General features: G+C 39.2%; 2 protein-coding genes across 12 annotated transcripts in view; one reads left to right on the forward strand and one right to left on the reverse strand.

The window, feature by feature from the left end:
• Positions 1–17: 17 nt before the first annotated feature.
• On the forward strand, positions 18–18,292 carry SLC2A8 (solute carrier family 2 member 8). Of its 3 annotated transcripts, none has more exons than XM_032448048.1 (10): positions 18–217; positions 440–599; positions 1,649–1,855; positions 4,641–4,740; positions 4,911–5,122; positions 5,651–5,794; positions 6,379–6,487; positions 7,177–7,350; positions 7,883–8,028; positions 17,991–18,292. In XM_032448048.1, exons 1-10 carry the CDS (start codon positions 159–161, stop codon positions 18,003–18,005), a joined length of 1,326 nt encoding a protein of 441 aa, XP_032303939.1. In that variant the 5' UTR covers positions 18–158; the 3' UTR covers positions 18,006–18,292. The 3 variants fall into 3 exon arrangements, with proteins under 3 accessions (XP_032303939.1, XP_015734890.1, XP_015734891.1); XM_015879404.2 differs by lacking the exon at positions 17,991–18,292 and adding an exon at positions 8,177–8,760; XM_015879405.2 differs by lacking the exons at positions 1,649–1,855; positions 17,991–18,292 and adding an exon at positions 8,177–8,760 and having other exon boundaries at positions 35–217.
• GARNL3 (GTPase activating Rap/RanGAP domain like 3) overlaps positions 10,121–18,614 on the reverse strand; it is a 49,716-nt gene continuing 41,222 nt past the window's right edge. For 7 of the 9 annotated variants that reach the window (XM_032448039.1, XM_032448036.1, XM_032448042.1 and 4 more), the window contains exons 26-29: positions 18,292–18,427; positions 16,998–17,213; positions 16,561–16,672; positions 10,121–15,847 (exon numbers count right to left, since the gene is read on the reverse strand). In XM_032448039.1, the coding sequence (XP_032303930.1) occupies positions 15,667–15,847; positions 16,561–16,672; positions 16,998–17,213; positions 18,292–18,427 (645 nt within the window). In that variant the 3' untranslated portion in view covers positions 10,121–15,666. Of the gene's footprint in view, positions 15,848–16,229; positions 17,214–18,291; positions 18,428–18,614 lie in introns of those variants that run through there. The other 2 variants (XM_032448037.1, XM_015879482.1) reach the window with 2 other exon arrangements.

An 18,614-nucleotide genomic window follows, 5' to 3' on the forward strand; every position in this document is an offset into this window, starting at 1 on the left:
GCGGCCGTTTCCGTCTGAACTGGAGCCGCAAAGCGCCGCGTTACTTCCCTGCGTTCGGCGCCGTGCGCGGGTCCGAGCCCGCCCTGTGTGGCGGCGGCTGCCGGCCGTGTAAAGCAGCTGGATTCACTCGTGCCGAGGCGCCCTCCTGCGACCGGGACATGGCGGCAGAGGAGTCCCAGTACCTGTTGGCTCAGCCGACTTCGGACGCTTACCTGAGGTGCGGGTTGGTGCTGCGTCTCTGCCTATGGAGGGCCCGGGGGCAGCCCCGTTACACTGCAGCGCGGCCGCAGGAGGGGGGGGGGGGGGTAAAGCGGAAGGGAACGCGGAAGGGAACGCGGAAAATGTGACCTCTGGGTCAGAACCTCCGTCGAGTCCATCCGCGCGTTAACGGCCCTTGAGGTGGCGGCAGCTCAATCCTTGTCGGTATCTTCCGCCTCAGAGTGCAAAACAAGAAGCTGTACCTGGCCACGTTCGCTGCTGTCCTGGGACCGCTGAGCTTTGGCTTCGTGCTGGGCTATAGCTCACCTGCTATTCCAGAGCTGAGGAAAATCAACAATCCGGAATTACGACTGGACGACAATCGGGCATCGTGGTTTGGGGTACGTCTCTGTATGATACATTATGCTCTTGTCATTTCCCCACGTGGTGGACTTCAGGCTATTCACAGTAACAGCCTTCAGGGCTTTAAAACAGTTTGGGAAGCCAGTTTGTGAATGAACAGATAAAATAAACATACGGTTGCATTTCTTTCTCCACAGAGAGGGCTTTGCGTGTGACCTGAGAATTGCTTGCTGTCCAATTGTGGTGAATCGTGCTTCTTGACTATGATTTGATAAGAAGTTAATGTTTATTTTGTTTTTCTAAACACCTGCGTGCATTTTATTTTCAGAAGCTATTTACTTAAAAGAATTTGTTATGTGTTATTTATGTATTTATATCTGTGTAGATAGATAGACATGTAGATAGATAGATGTATATGTATATATCCATGGAAACATAGAATCTTTGTATTTGGAAGGGACTTCTGAAGGCCATTTACTCCAACTCCCCTGAAATGAACAGGGATGCCACAGCTGGTCTCCATGGATGGGGCATCATCTGTTCTAGATGGAATGCTGCATCCAGATGTGGAGTCCTCAGTATAGGAGAGACGTAGACCTGTTGGAGCATGTGCAGAGAAAGGCCACAGCAATGATCCGTGGAACGGAACAGTTCTCCTATGAGAGTAGGCTGAGAGAGTTGGGGCTCTTCAGCCTGGAGAGGAGAAGGCTGCAGGGTGACCTGGTGGTGGCCTGTCAGTATCTAAAGGGGAGCTACAGGAAAGAAGAGAACAGATTCTGTAGCAGGGTCCCCTTGTTCTATCACAAGGGAAAATGGCTTCAAGCTCAAAGAGAGTAGATTTAAGTTAGATACAAGGAAAATATATTTTACAGTGAGGGTGGTGAGGCAGTGGAACAGGTTGCCTAGTGTTGTGGTTGATGCCCCTGTCTCTAGAGACTTTCAGGGTGAGGCTGGATGAAGCCCTGGGCAGCCTGATCAGCTGTTGTGTCCCTATTCATCGCAGGGGAGTTGGACTGGATGGCCTTCAGAGGTCCCTTCCAACTCTAAGCATTCTATGATATGTATTTTTTTAACTTGTTTTTTGAAGTCTATAGTAACATTGGGAGCTGCTGCTGGAGGAATACTGGGAGGCTGCCTTGTGGATAAGATTGGGAGAAAGCTGAGTCTGATGCTGTGTTCAGTACCATATGTCTCTGGATACATAGTTATTATTTCAGCTCAGAACATCTGGATGCTCTATTTTGGACGAATACTAACTGGCTTAGCCAGTGGAATTACTTCACTTGTTGTTCCAGTAAGTAGAGCGTCATTTCTGGTCACAAGGTGGCTTGTTTGTTTGTTTGCTTTTTAGGCTTTTCTATTTGAGCATTTGTTATTCTGTAGTATGACTATAAGTGGTTTGGGTGTAGTAATTCTAGCAAAGGCAACAGATTTAGAATAAATGTTATAGATCATATTTTGCGTGTTGCTTCTTCTAGCAGCACTTCTGTACTATCACAGTATCACAGTCTTGTGCGAGTTGGAAGGGACCTTAGAGATCATTGAGTCCAACCCCCCGGGATTCGAGCCTCATGTGTAGCAGAGCGGCACTTCTACCACTTGCGCCACAGGGGGATTCGAACCCGGGCCTCCAGTGTTGCAAAGTGGCGTCCTTAACCACTGCGCCACCGGAGGCACACAAATGCACATACTATGCATCCTTATTACAGTGATATGATTGTTCTGATTCTTCTTCTGTCTACTAAACTGATAGAGGAGGACCATGAAGATGATCAGAGAGACCTGGAGCACCTCCCCTAGAGAACTGGGGCTCTTCAGCCTGGAGAACAGAAGGCTCCAAGGAGACCTTATAGCAGCCTTCCAGTACCTGAAGGGGGCCTACAGGAAAGCTGGGGAGGAACTTTTCTATAATGGCAGGTAGCAACAGGACAAGGGGAAATAGTTTTAAACTGAAATAGGGTAGATTTAGACTAGCTATCAGGAAGAAATGCTTCATGTGAGGGTGGTGAGACGCTGGAACAGGTTGCCCTGTGAGGCTGTGGATGCCCCTTCCTTGGAAGCATTCAGGGCCAGGCTGGATGGGGCTGTGAGCATCATGGTCTAGAGGGAGGTGTCCTTGCCTACATTAGGGGGGTTGGAACAGGATGATCTTAAAGATCCCTTCTAACCCAAACCATCCTGTGATTCTGTGGTTATTTCTGTTTGTATTTTGCAATGGTCTAATAATATTTATCTCTTTAAATACTAATAATGGTAAAGACTTAAGGTTTGCAATTAAACTGCAATCACTTATAAATCCTAGTGCAATGCCAAGTAGAATTGTAGAAGACAATTGTTTGAGTTGGAGGGGATCTTTAAAGGTCATCTAGTCCAGTTCTCTTGCAGTGAACAAGCTGCAGCTAGATCAGGGCGCTCAGAGCTTGCTCCAACCTGACTTTGAATGCCTCCAGGGACGGAGCATCCAGAAGCTCTCTGGACAACTTTGCTTCACTACCCTTGTCGTAAAAACCCTTTTTTCTTATATCTAGTTTAAATCTCCCCTCTTTTAGTTTGAAACCGTTTCTCCTTGTCCTGTCACAGCAGACCCTGCTGAAGAATCTGTTCCTTTCTTTCTAAAGGAGGGCTTATAGCCTCCTTTGGATGGCCTTCAGAGGTCCCTTCCAACTCTAAGCATTCTATGATATGTATTTTTTTAACTTGTTTTTTGAAGTCTATAGTAACATTGGGAGCTGCTGCTGGAGGAATACTGGGAGGCTGCCTTGTGGATAAGATTGGGAGAAAGCCCTTATAGCCCTCCTTTAGATAGTGAAAAGCTGTCATCTGGTCTCCATCGAGCCTACTCAGAAGTAGTGACTTCTGCTTCCATTAAACTGTTATCTTCAGAAAATTAACTTTTTTCGTATATTCTTGCGGTAGTTTAATGGAAACAATTTGTGCTTGTCTTCTTTTTCTGGTATTATTTGATCAACTGGGTCAAACTTGGGGTTGGAATAAGATTGTCGTTAAGGTCCCTTCCAGTCCCAGCCATTCTATGAAAAAATGCCTTTGGATCTAGCAGTAGCATTAAGTAAACTGTCTAGAATTTTAGTATTTGAGTTTATTTTCTGGTGTTTGTGCATTCCTAGTTTTTGAAGTAAAAAGTGAACTGAAACATAAAAGGGAAGGAAGTCACACCATACTTTAAACAAAAAATCAGGGTAGTGGGATCTAAATGATAAAATTGTGCAACTTTTTCCATTGCTAAGAACTTTGCTGTGTAGGTTTAAAAGCAGACAGAACTCCTTCACAGATATTAACACACCTGACTGCGTTATCTGTTTCCTGGAGCTGAGCTCTTGAGTTTCCTTATGTAATGGTTATTTGTAAAAGAGATAAAATTGCAACGATGAAGTAGAAGAATGACATATGCAATACTGTGGTTTTGTAGATCTGAATTATTACTGAGTTAAGGAATACTTATTTCAATATTAACTTTGGGAAGAACTGAATATGTTAAAAAATGGAGGGAGTGGCATTTCTGTTTTCTCTCTGTTGCTGATCTGTAGCCATGACTTAGTATCAATGCATGAAAAAAATACAAAAAGAAAACTGAAAAATTTAAGCTGAACCCAGATATTGGATGAGATGTGATGCCTGCTGTTAATATGTATGTTAAGATAAGGACAATTAATTTTGGATTTTTTGGAGAATGAAATAATAGAAGTAATACCCAGTCTTTACAGTGAATTAAAAACTTCCAACTTAGATTTGGAAAGACTTTTATATGTGGCCCGGGGTGCATGTTTCTGCAGGAAGCATAAGGAAGCCCTCACTAATGCAAGTTTATTTGTCTGTCAGATCCTTAGCTGACGGCAACAACATTCTTCCTAGGGTCTCCTTTTTTCCCTGGTTTTTCATACTGTTAATATGTATTTATGAGATGACACTATTCTATCCTCTCAATTTTACTGATTTTTTTTTTTTTTTTTTTTTTGAGGGTTTCTAGGAAATACGTTTGGTTTTCAGAAATAAATTATTTCTCTACTTCTTGATCCTACATTGGATTGAGGTAATTATTAGACATTTTCTCCCTGTTTTAGGTATATATATCGGAAATATCTCATACAAGTGTTCGTGGTATGCTTGGCTCTTTTGTCCAGTTGATGGTGGTGACTGGCATACTTGGAGCCTACATTGCAGGTATTGGAGTTAGGTCTCTACAAAAAAGAATTAATACATGTAATGAAAGAACTGCACTAAGGAATTGAAAGCAAAGGTCAATTCATTTCCATAGCCGTTAATTTTGTTGTACAAATGTTAATTCTTATATAGCTGATGTTTGGTTTTTCTTTTTCCTTTTTGTTGTGCAGGAATGGCACTAAAATGGCAATGGCTGGCAGTATTATGTTCTTTTCCACCATGCATCATGCTTTTGTTTATGTTGTTCATGCCTGAAACACCGAGATTTCTGCTGGATCAGAATAAACGTGCAGAAGCTATTGCTGCTTTACAGTTCCTGCGAGGACTATATGTGGACCATGAATGGGAATGCCAGCAAATTGAAGCTAATGCTGAGGAGGAGGTGATGAGAATCTGATTTACACTAAAGACAAAAAGTCTCAAAGTATACAGTTTAATTAAATGATTTTTATCATAGCTTAGTTAATTGCCTTTTCTACAGTGGTCCAAACCTGTTTCATCACAAATGAACTGAAGAAGCAGTTCAGTGCCTCTAACGCTTATTTGCTGTTGCACCACCTTAAAAGTAATATTTAACCTCTTGTAATGAGATACAAGCTTAGACAGTCATGTCTAATGATTGATGTTCTATTTCTGCAAACTATCGATTCTTTCCTGTTAACTTTCTCTGTAAAGTACCATTTATTTTTGTCTCTAGAACCTGAGAGAAGGCTAAAAATATTTTCCTGGGGTTCTCATACTTCAAATATAAACACTTTTACTACTAAGAAATTAAATTTTGCTGAAGAGGGGTGGAAAATTTACTCTTTGAACATGCTGAAATGTTCTGAGGATTTTTATTTTTTGTTCATTTAAAGTAGTTTTTTTCATGGAGCCATTGCATCATCTTTTTTTTTTTTTTTTTTAACAGGGACTAAGCCTCTTTGAACTTAAGAATCCTTCAGTCTACAGACCACTTCTTATTGGTGTGATTCTGATGTTTCTCCAGCAAGCAACAGGCATTAATGCAGTTATGTTTTATGCAGAAACAATCTTTGAAGATGCAAACTTCCAGGTAATCAGTGTGCTGTTAAATGTCCATAGTTTCAGCTTAGTTGGTGCTGAGTAAGCATAGAATATGTAACAAACTTACCTGATATTAAACCCATCTGCATCATAAGTAACAGAGTTGGAGTGCTGACGATCATCTTTTGCTTTAATCTCTTAACTGTGTTACTCTGGCATACCTGAATGTTATTGTTTTTTTGTTTGGTTTTTTTTGTGGGGAAGTATGTTGTGTCTGAAACTTTGATATGGATAGAAATCTTTATTATAGTCATCTCATCCTTGTAATAGAACTTTTTTAAAAAATACAGTTATAAATTCAGTGCTTCAGAAAAAGTCAGACACTAGGGGCAAGTTGTGACTTATTTAACAACTTACTAAGAGACCAATATATTATGTTAATTAACGTGGATGTCTTTATTTTATGTATTCCTTCCCCTAGTTAACTTATGTTATGCAGTTTTTCTTGATCCAGAGTTTCATAGTTTCATAGTTTCATAGTTAAGAAGCAAATGCATCTCTAATGCCTGATAAGTAATCCTGTTACCAGCCTGAAAGAGCAAATTGTTCTCTTTGTCTCCTCCTTTATTTCAGGACAGCAGAATGGCTTCTGTTGTTGTGGGTTCCATACAAGTATGTTTCACTGCTGTGGCTGCACTTATCATTGATAAAACCGGAAGAAAAGTGCTGCTTTATGTGTCTGGTAAAATAACTTATTGAATTCTGTTCTATGAGAAGAGATATGCAGAGTACTAAAAAGTGTTGGAACTATTGGGGAAATTAAGTGTTACAATTTATTTATTTCATCATCATCATAGTATCGTAGTATCATAGTCTCATGTGGGTTGGAAGGGACCTTAGAGAGTCCAACCCCCGGGATTCGAGCCTCCTGTGTAGCAGAGCGGCACTTCTACCACTTGCGCCACAGGGGGGATTCGAACCCTGGGCCTCCAGTGTTGCAACATGGCATTCCTACCACTTGCGCCACTGGGGCACACTAAGTGCTTTATTTTATAAACAGATTATAACTGATGGCTTAACCCCTGATTCATATGAGGAAATTGCCGTGTTATACATGCTTCATAGGCTGAACTCTTTGAAACTACTTAGAGCTATCTTTGTGTCTTTTTACCAGGCTGATTTTTACTTTGGACACATTGTTGATAGCTGTCACACTTCACACTCAATATCAATGACTGCTGTAAAGACTGGTTTAATTTGTGTGTGGAATGATTCACATCTTTCATTCTTGTTGAGGCGAATGTTTATTTCTAATAATGTTATCTTTTTGGAACCACTTCTGCTAGAGCCAGCATATCTTGCATTTAGGTCTCAGAAAGATGAGTGTCTAAGCAACAATCATTGACAACTTAGTTATTGCTTACTTTTCAGGGATAATCATGGCTCTCAGTACCGCATTGTTTGGATTTTACTTTAAAATGGTCCTTCCAAGTGGGAACAATTCATCAAATGCTGATCTGTGGTTCACTTTAAATTCAGTATCTCCTGGAACAGAAACTAGACTATCCTGGCTTGCGGTAGTAAGCCTGGGACTCTTTGTTGCTGGTAAGTAGAACAGGCTTCTAAGTAAATATTAAATGAAACTTGGACTTTCTGGTGAATGTGACAGACTTGTTCAATTTTTCTCACATTATTGAAAAATGGAGCTGTATTTGACAAAGCTTTGAAGTGTATAAGACAAAGTGATGCTGATCACGCACCACCTTTGTGATCAAGCTAGAAGCTAAATAATTAAGTCAGTGTTCTGCAAAAGAAATGTATACCTCCTTGTGCTGATATTATATAGTAATTGCTTATTAATGGGGGAAAAAGGTCTCTGGTAGTATCTGAGCCAAACTGAATTCTGTGATAGATCAAGACAGCAGCAAGCTAAAAATTAATCTTGTTTCTAAAGTTGACCACTTCAGAAACTTATTAAGAAATTTTGCTTGCTAAGAGTCCTCAATTTGCCTTAAAAAGTGTGCTAGTGTTTAGCACACTCCCCTAAAATAATATATTCTTGTAGTGTTATTTGCCGGACACTCTCCCCTTTGAAATATACATAACTTGAATTTATTTTCTTCTTTTGTAATTGCAGGCTTTGCCCTTGGCTGGGGTCCAGTTCCATGGCTGGTAATGTCTGAAATCTTCCCACTTAAAGCAAGGGGCATATCAAGTGGTGCCTGTGTGTTAACAAACTGGGTTATGGCCTTTTTGGTGACCAAGGAATTTCACGATTTTGTAGTAAGCATCATAAATCAAAATTCAACACTTATTTTTATATAGAAACCTATTGAAGATGCTCCCAATAAAACTTTGGGCCAGACTTCTTCAGCAGCATGTATGGATTGTGGTTGTAGTCACACTTTTTTTTGTTTTCTCCCTGCCTTAGGGTTTCTTAACATCCTATGGGACATTCTGGCTCTTCTCTGCCTTCTGCTGCCTCAGTGTGATTTTTGCAGCCTTTTATGTTCCTGAAACAAAAGGACAGACTCTGGAACAGATAGAAGCCTACTTCAGAAAATCTTAAACCTCAGGCTTTTGCTGATACGAAACCTTTACATCATTATTTGTGGTGCTATTGCTAAAACTAACTGTATTACGTTGTAGAAACAATTGTTTTAAGTAATTTTGTAAAATCTACTTTTTCTTCATCTCCCCAAAATCTGTAGGTATTTGCCTGCATTTGATTATTGCTGCATACTTGCTGTAGTATGTTTTCCTTGTGTGGGTCTTGGACATAGTATTTTTTTTTTTTTTTTAATTACTGTTGGTTGGGTTTGTTTGTTTTTCCTGGCCTGGCACAGACTGACAGCAGTGGCCATGAAAGAATGTTAAATGTATTTCTGCTGTCTTTTTTTCTCATAGGTAAATTAAGATATAATTTTTAAAATAATTAAAAAATTGTATTTTCCCCCTTCACAGTTCCCTACATATGCTACAATGAAGAAATTAATGCTACAGTGAGGACTGTAATTTCAGATTGCTGTAACTTTTCCTGTATGTGTGTTAATGCTTGAAGGATTGCTTTTGAATGGTGGGCCCAGGTGAACTTAATGAAGTTCAGCACAGCAAAGTGCAAGGTTTTGCACTTGGGCCGGAAGAGCCACAGGCACCTGTACAGGCTGGGAGGAGTTGTCCTTGAGAGCAGCTCGGCTGAAAAAGACCTAGGGGTCCTGATAGATGAGAAACTTAACATGAGCCAGCAGTGCGCTCTTGCAGCTCAGAAAGCAAATGGGATCCTGGGCTCCATCAGGAGAGGGGTGGTCAGCAGGGATAGGGGGGTGATTGTCCCTCTCGACTCTGCTCTTGTGAGGCCCCATCTGGAGTACTGCGTCCAGGTATGGAGCCCTCAGTACAAGAATGACATGGAGCTGTTGGGAAGGGTCCAGAGGAGGGCCACAAGGATGGTCAGGGGCTGGAACACCTGCCCTCTGAGGACAAGCTGAGGGAGCTGGGCTTGTTCAGCCTGGAGAAAAGAAAGCTGCGGGGTGACCTTATTGCAGCCTTTCAGTACCTGAAAGGAACCTATAAACAGGAGGGGAGTAAACTCTTTGAAAGGGCTGATAATAGTAGGACAAGGGGAAATGTTTTTAAGTTGAAAGAGGGTAGATTTAAGTTGGATGTTAGGGGAAAGTTCTTTACTAGAAGAGTGGTGAGGTCCTGGACTGCCCAGGGAAGTTGTGGATGCCCCATCCCTGGAGGTGTTCAAGGCCAGGTTGGATGGGGCCCTGGGCAACCTGATCTAGTAATGTGGAAATTTGGTGGCCCTGCCAGGCAGGGGGGTTGGAGCTTCATGATCCTTGAAGTCCCTTCCAACCCGGGTCATTCTGTGATTCTGTAATGCTTCTGCATCTGGGGTACCTTACCCTGGAATACATCTTGATCCAAAGTGCAGACAGATGAAGGCTGGATTGTCGTGGCTGCTACTGCCAAGATAGCATTATTTGTCCCAGAGATGTGAAGGGAGCTAGGACAACATTTAAATCACAAGACAGATTATTGCTTCCAGCAGGATGTATTTTGGAGTCTCTTCTTCAGAAGGAACTACTAGATGGCATAGACTAAGAGAATATACCCTTTGCCAGAAAAAAAAGAGGAAATTCTCTTTTATAGTGTAAGGGGTAAAAATCTACCACTGAAGAAGGTCTGAATCTTAACAAGGCCCAGAAACAAACCAATACAGGATTGGTTCTTGGCAAAGGGGGGTAGAGCTTAAGACCAATTTCATGGGTGTACCTAAATGTACACAACAGGTTTAAAACATTTCCAGGGAACTATCATAATCCCTGAGCCAAATTTAGGAAAGGTATTAGCCCTGCAAGTGTAAAAGAAATAATTGATGTAAAATTTATTACATATGAAGGAGTAAATCATCTCTTCCTCCTCCACAATAACAATAAATCGCACTTAAAACATTTCCAGCTGTGATAGGAATGTTTCTATTTAGTTGCTACATCTAAAACACAAAGCATATGCACTGTCACATGACATTAAACACAATGGTAATACATCGGTATTTAAGACATGTGGTAGTAAAGATGTTTTCATCACAGACTCAGTATCTGTCTTAACACTGCAGTTATTAAATTACAAAACAGCCTGCTAACATTCAAAGTCTCTGTTAAAACTGACATTGCAGGTTGATTACATTTTCTGCAAAAACCTTTAGAGACAACATTTTCCATTCAAACAGTTAAATACTTAATAGAGCTATAAATAAATAAGAGAAAAATCATCTCAGTTTTTTTCTTCCGATCATATCCTAATTTAATTTTCAGTAGCAAACAAGTAGTCAGTCAGTGGCAGGTCTGCAACAACGAAGTGAAGCAGCTGGGCATTAAGCAGAGGAGTGAAATGGCTGTGTTCAATTGCAGTAACAGTATCTGTACTTTCTATCTTGCATGCTTGCTGCATACTGTCACAGAAGCTTCCTCATATTGTTAATGCAATGTATTTAGTTCTGAGTATAACCTGTTCCCCACAATATCAGGCTACGCCTGAATTTCTGAGAAAAGTGCTTTTACAGAATTAGCAAGGACTCAGCACGTGACATCAAAATTGTTAATAATGACATAGTCAGTATGACGCACACATGTATACATACACATTGAAACATCCAAACTGAAAAGACTATGTCTCAAATGCAGACTAAGCCAAAAGCTATGGGGAAACTCTTGCATCTGCAAATGCAAGTCATTAATGCAAACCTTTAGAAAGGCCTGCAGGAGTTTGAAACTGTGGCTCATCCAAATACACCTACAACAGAGAGGAAAGGGCAGGCATAAGAACCCTTAGCTGTACGTAACAGTACTACGCCTCTAGTGGGTGCAGTCTAATCTGTTACCTGCCTTACTAATAACTGTTTTAACGTTTATTCAGTTGACCATCCAAAAACACTTTGAATTGAGAAACACTTTGAAATTTGAATCTACCAGTCAATTACAAATGCTTGCATATGTATAAAGTCACATGAAAGCAGGCAGCAAAACTGCTATTCATTCTGGGTGCCACTTTACATCCAGGCATGCAATTAAAAAACATAACAAACAAAAACAAAAACAAACAAACAAAAAAAAGCCAGAACAAATTAAAAGAATTAGCTCCAAACCAGGAAACAACTGCAACCAGGATAAGCCACACCTGTCCTTTACAAACCAAGCAACTGAAGATATTAATCGCATACATTCATTCAAGCTAGAATTTATCTTTTGCTATCATGGGAGCATCCAGCCCTTCCATGTTGTACTTCAGTCTTTCTCTCTTCTCAGAAGGAAACATTCCATTAATTTCCATTTCTGAGACTGGAAAGAAAGGACGTTTAGTCTGGAACACAAGTAGGTTTATCTCTGTTCTAAAGTTCCTAAATGCCAAACTGTCCATGGAAAGGACTAATCAAGCATTAGCCTTAAGAGCCACATATTATGCATGTGGGAAGGAACAAACTAATGTGTCCCAGGGCTCTTGGGTCCTACTCAAAGTTGTGATGGTTTATAGGCATGTTATAAAGTAAATGTAGTAGAAAGATGATGAGTTACTCAAAACGTTGCTTATTCATTCTTGAACAGAATCAAAATTCAACAACATAATACTGAACAAGCTGTTCTAGTTTATGTTGTTTTGAATGGAGATATCTGGGAGTGAGGTTTGGGCTGGCTGATCTCCTCTGGTCCCTCACAACTTCATCTATTCTGTGATTCTGTATGTTATTACTGATGTTGTTGAGGTACAAGTCCATTCTAAATTAGCTGCCTGTTCACTGCTGCTGCTTACTCCAAAGTGAACTAAATTCCTGTAATTTAAGGTACTGTGCAGAAGGGATGAGAATTTTATTATCCGGAAGTTAAAAGCCCTTCTCCTCCAACAAATCCAGCAAGCTAGGACACAAAACACTTCTTGCAGCAACTAGTCCATGTTAAGAGTCAGTCCAGAATTGACTTTCAGTTTAACTTAGCTTGATAGCAAGCGTTCACACTGTTAACAGCTCTTCCTTCACAGAAAGACTTTTCCACTCTTCTACTGAAGGTGGTAGTAGCAAGCATATTTTCCAGTGTTCTCCTTTAGATGAAGCTACTACCCATCTTTGCTGCATATCCAAATATTTTCTTTTCTCTCAAACATAGGATAGTCAGCCAACACCAAGAACGCAGGTTAAGTGGCAGCTTTAATACAAGATGTGAAAGTCTGAATGGTAAATGTTATCAAAAGGGTTGCACTTTGTGCCCAAGGTTACTTTCTAAGCTAATTAAATAGAAGCATGCACATTGCGGACAGGAAAGGAAATAACATGGCTTCAAGGCACTGGAGTGAACAACAGCATAGCAGCTAAACCCAGTAGCCTTCCAGGAAGCCATTTCATTTACTCTGGTCACTTGACATTGGTCTGATGGAGAGATTACAGAGATGTATTAAAACCTGGTCCTGTTTTGAGACTGCCAGTTCTAGGACAAGAATTTATCTCACAAAGATAATTTGTGAGAGTGATGAGACTGTTTTATGCCAAGAGAAACCACATCCTTGTACAGTGGATATTTGTCAGCTGTCCTGGCAGCTTCACATTTTTTAGGTAAGACAAATGTCATAAAGAATTTCTATTTGGTTCTCATGGCTTGCAACAAACAAAATCCAAGCATAACTACCACATTCCCTGTCTTCTACCCACACAACTGGATACTCTTTTACAGTAAGTAGGTAGTATATGACATGAACGTGACCATAAAACCTTAGTTACCACATCTAAGAGTAATAGTAAAAAAAACCCCAGCACTGCCTGACCCCTCTTCATCTCCTTTTACTAGGTCTAATATTACTCTTAAATGCCTATACAGCATACTGATTAACTACAGAAACAAAAACGGTATTGTTAAGGCACTAATTTATTAGGAATGGAGACAGGCAATTCTTCCACTGTTGAGATCTGAGTCCTATCTGAGTATTAATAATTTAGGTCTGGTAGTTTCCAGTGTGACTTACATAACAGTTGGCCCCTTAAGTCAAGCTATATTCAGCTGGTGGGTCAGAAGAGGCAGGGTTACGCAAGTTGACACAGGAACTATGTTTCCGTCTTCAAACTACTCCAACATCTTGTTCCAGATAAATACCATGAAGCTAGTCTTTTTATTTTTTGTCTTGCATAAAATGTCAAGTTTTTGCTGTTTTCCTTACAATCCTTTTGCCACTTTTTAGTATTGGCTAGATGTCATCTATTACAGGCAGAACTACAAAGCTACTTTCTTTTGGCACTGTAGTAGTTCTGATTAAAGAAAGTAACTCTTGCCTTATACTCCCTCCACATAGACACGTTTGCCACAAATACCAATCTTTATCATTGTGCCTACCACCATAGGCAAGGTCAGGTACTGTCAAGCTTTCTCCATTCTTCTTTAGTGCTCCATCTATAAGGGTTTTTCCACATCTTTTTGAGATATACCTAAACATGTTTGTTCAGGTTCTTCACTCATGTTAAATCATGCTAGAATAACAGAAGTGAACTTCTGCAGCACATTTAAGATGTGATATTCTAAAATCACTAAGCAAAGTTTCCAGTTAAAATATAATTTTAAACCAAGCCTGAGTTTTGCAGCAAGCTGGTACGCACTTCAAAAACACCCACACAAAGAAATTAAATACTACACTCATAAATTTGTATACTGAAAAAGGCAATGCTTCTGCTTTCTAAAAATACCTAAGTGCAAACAGTGCTTCCTAAAGTGGATTCATTAAGTCCACAGAAGTGTTCATAACTTCCAGCAAGATAAGGACCACATGATGCTTCTGGACCAATTTTTCTTAAACCCCAACTGACCAGATAAGCAGGTTGGGGTAAATGACTGTGGTCTCTGGAAATTCTGACAATTACAAGCTCCTGCAAAGACTTTAAGGTGGCACTTCCGTTCAGAAGTTTATTAAGGCTCACCCCACACATCCATGATTGCCAAAATACTAAAAAACTATGAGCAGCCGCTGGTTAATGTTGTTTCTGCTCCTGAACTAAGTACCGCTTGAATTATTGCTTCTTTTCTTGTTCAAGAATAAGAAGTGATTCTTTCAAGTTATGGCCTTGTATATTTTCTTAGGTGGAGATATTAATTCATCATAATACAATAAACAGAGCATGAAAAACTTTGCAAAGAAGTTTCACATTCAGACAGGCAGAAGCAAAAGGCACAAATTACCACGTGCTTACATGCACTAAGTTTAAAAAAAATAAAGGACACAGAATTATGTCTACAGAAGGAGCAAGAAACACCTGCCAATAAAGCCCACGTCTTCATATATTTATATATAAGGCCTGGAAATATCATATTTTCATGAAAAACAGCAAACTCTTTCAAAATATTGTTTAAAACTGACTTTTTGGCATAAAGGGAAGAGTTAAAAAATAATCGAGCTTAATGATGAAATCTTGTCCTTTGGGTAAACAAAAGATCTTATATGGCTATTTCATCATAGAAAACTAGCTTCCTAGCAGTAACATTTTAGACTGGACCTACTTAGAAAAATATGTTTATCTGAAGCAGTGACTGCAATTGTTGGTGCAAGAGCAAACAACAACAAATTCTGATGCCAGCACAGGAATCTTTCTGTAGTCAGAAAGAAAATTTGGGGGTGGCTTCTGCCTGTAACAAGGAAATCCAAAGGTGCCATTACAGAAAAGTTATTCCAGTAGATGGAGAAATACCATATAATTTTGACTTGAAATTTTAAAGGAAGATTTGTATTTTTTATATAATTCCCTGTGCTCAAAGATTCTTAATGCCAAAACAGTTTTCAGGTTCCTATAGAAATATGTACTCAGACAGGTCAGAGAAAACATCGTGTTCTTATGTCACCTGATCTTTATAGGATCTTGATTCTTCACTGAACAAAATGCAGCTGCATCATTTCAAGGACAAACTGAACTGTTTGGAAAGATCTTGTCTAGAAGGTCTTTTTTTTTGAAGCTTTTTTAAGATTAAAAAAAACCAACAACAAAAGGAGTGATTTTCATTACAAAATTCTTCTTCCTAGATCACACACATTGTTGTAAAACAATTTATATTAGTAACAGGAATTAGCTTTGCGGAGCGCTACTTCAGGTAGCTCAGAATATGTAACACTTATTATTTACTTCAATTTCAGCCTAAACCTCTCATTGATAACCTTCCTTTAAATTACCACAGAAAAGTAATGGTTCATTAACTGAGATAAGAAAACATACAAACGTCAAAGATGTAAGCATCACCAAACCAGGCTAAGCAAGCCAGAACAACATGAGACCTATAAAGATTAATCACCAATACTTCCAGCCACATTTTACCACTAGAAGCACTGTTTGTGACATTCCTACAGAGCTCACAGAGTTGTAAGAAAAGGTGAAGTAAGGAACAGTCTTGTCTGTCTTCATTTCAAGTCAATGATGTCTTCATCATATAAAGAAGTCAGATGAAATGGAAAGCTAAATGGTGAGCTCTCCTCCCTGTTTGCTACAGAATCAGGATCTGAACTAGTGGAAAGATGACGACCCTCAGAATAGCTTTCGAAAGAGGCTGAGATTATTCTGTAAAGATGAAGACAAAAGTCACTAAAAAAAAAAAATACACAGCAAAGGGCAAGTAGGGTCAATGGCTATTTCTGGATACAATCAAGTTGTCCTAGAGACAGATCTTTAAAACTTGGTTTCTCTCTGTTTAACTCTGCTTCCATAATAATTCTTATTAAAACAAAGATTACAAATACCAAATTACTGCCAAAGGTAACACTAATGAATTGTCCCCCTCCATATAATTTCCAAATAGCAAAATAGTTTTACGCTGCAGCAGATTAATAAAAAATAATCTCGGTCTACTGTATCTTGGCTGAATTCCGCTGCTGCTCATCACAAATGTAGGTTATAAAAACAGAGAAAACAACATAATGGCACTAGGGTCTGGTAAGCAGAGCCAAACAGACAAATGCAATGATGTTTCTTTGCAAAATTTATTTTTGAAATAGTAAGACAAGAAGATATGAAGAAAACAATAATTCAGTCTGCAGTTCAAATCCTAGTGACAGGCTCAACTGCAGTAGGTCCCCGCAAAATTCCCTTGCTTCGCTCATAACATGTCTTTTAGCAATATGCATAACCATTTCAGTACTGTTATTAGATACTAAATTACAGATCAGCATGAAATTCACAAAGGCTTCAGTCAATCCCTACCCAACTGGGAAAACCATAAAGCATTTGAAAAGCCATCAATTCTCAAAACATTTATAGTCTAACTTAGGCTCTTTTCTAAAGCCCATATATTCATTTACCTGTCACTACTAGTTGATCTTACTGCTCCCTGCTTGGGGTCTGACTGTCTTCGAGGAATCTTTTTTTGCTTCTGTGCACCTTCTGTCTTGGGAATAGGCTCATCCAAGAGGCCTCAATAAAGGAATAAAAGTCTTAATATTCTCATCAGAAAACATTCACAAAAATGTTTGTTATTTTTTTCATTTTTTCAATGATTTTCATTTTTAACCCTATAGCTTTCAGCTGACTTACTGTCCGCTCATATATAAGGTGACCATATTCTATCTAAACTATTTGCAAACAGCATTTTCTTACTTTTTGTTTGAACTACTTATTTATGAACACTGGTTGTCTGTCACTAATCTGACTGTAATGAGATTAGCCCAAAGATGCTCCAAAAATTAAAAATTATATCAGTGGTAACTGATATGTATACTGAAGAACAAGGGGAGTTTACCCAGCAATTCTTTACGTGTTCTGTTTGCAATTTCTTTAATTTCCATGCGAGATAAGGACAGTGAGTGAGTTACAGGAAGAGAGGTAATGCCACTGGATGTTGGAGTAGTGACGACTTTAGGAGTCAAAGGTGACTTCAGAGGTCGTTCAACGCTTCGCCCAACCAGATTACTAAGAGGAATTTTATACAGGCTTTTACATGTAACTTCACCTGAAACTCAAAAGGAAAAAAGAATGTTACTCTTTCACAACAAATCAGTTCTTAATACTTCAAAATGAAAAATCATACACAAAAGTTATAATCACTGTGTGGTCCTTTTAAACTCAAGTAACCTTGTTTGCTTTGCACCTTACAATATAAGCAGGCTAGGGAAAGGAAGAAACAGAATCACATTTTGCACTGACATTCTGGCTTACAGAGGAAAAGAGTGTTGACTCAGCAAAGTGATGAATCAGCAATGTAAAAAGGAAGTAAATTCACTGTCTTAAGGCTGATATCCCAACTGTAAGGCCATGACTCAATATTCTGTTAATGATTTCCCAGGTATTTTAATATGTGGCCAGAATACTGTAGTCTGGATCCCAAATAGTTTAAATTGTGGCTTCTCTTCTTAAGTGACGTAGAAGACTCTACATTTTCTTAAATCTCTGAGGAAAAAGAAAACACCTACCAACTTAACACCAAACAGCATTTCCTTTTAAAAACTGAAATTCTGATTCCTTTCTCTTCTTCCTTTCTGCCAACAGTACCAGATTTAAAAGACCAAGGCATACATACATACTGCATTATCTAGCCAATACTCCCATGTTTTGCCATTACTGTTTCCTTATAGATCAACTACTCTCAGATTGCCTTGAAGTAAAGTGATTGTACAGACTCTTGAGACTAGAAATGCTGCTTCTGAATTTGAAAAGAACTCTAATAATCAAGGGATGCTTTAGCTGTTTTTAGGTGAAAGGAATGGTGTTTAATTTTATGCCTTTTTTTCTTTAGTCCTGGACATTCTGACAGAGATTCATCAAGCTAGTGAAGCTTAATTCCTCCTCCCATGTTATAAATGATTTCTTCAAAATAATGCTACCATGCATTCAAAAGAGATACAGTGGGGCAAAAAAGCTCTCCCAGGTGATTCAGATCACTGGGTAAACAACATTTCTATCTTCTAGACTCTCAACTATGAACTCAAAATCTTTTATCTATCAATTTCATCCTACTAAAGATCAGCTATACTGAGATGTGGAAGCTGCTGGAACAATCAGAGATGATTATTCATGCTGCCTAGAAACCATATTACCTTCTGAAGAAGACACAGAACATTCTGGAATGTCATAAGCTGTAGGTGTTTGAGGTGAACTCCTTGAACTCATTTCCTTAGAACCACTATGAGATGATCCACTTACTGCAGCAGCAGCTTTAAAATAAATATCCAACTGAAATGACAAAGAACTCATCATTAGTACTACAAGACTTTCTTAATCATTCGCTGAGTAAGAGCTCAAATGTTTCTCCACTGAGTTTCGTTGTCACTAGCTGCATTGCTGCTAATTTGGTTAGGGCTACCTCATGGTATCTTGGGGATACAGCTCTGGGGATAACATCACTTCTGTGATGTTCAGA

Source organism: Coturnix japonica, chromosome 17 (assembly GCF_001577835.2).
Source record: "Coturnix japonica isolate 7356 chromosome 17, Coturnix japonica 2.1, whole genome shotgun sequence".
Classification (NCBI taxonomy): domain Eukaryota; kingdom Metazoa; phylum Chordata; class Aves; order Galliformes; family Phasianidae; genus Coturnix; species Coturnix japonica.

Excerpts from the sequence above, each read along its gene's own strand:
- SLC2A8 (XM_015879404.2), top strand. The coding sequence starts at position 159 with ATGGCGGCAGAGGAGTCCCAGTACCTGTTGGCTCAGCCGACTTCGGAC. Across the intron at positions 600-1,648 it reads ATCGGGCATCGTGGTTTGGG|TCTATAGTAACATTGGGAGC; the intron begins GTACGTCTCTGT and ends TGTTTTTTGAAG. Across the intron at positions 8,029-8,176 it reads AGGAATTTCACGATTTTGTA|GGTTTCTTAACATCCTATGG; the intron begins GTAAGCATCATA and ends TCCCTGCCTTAG.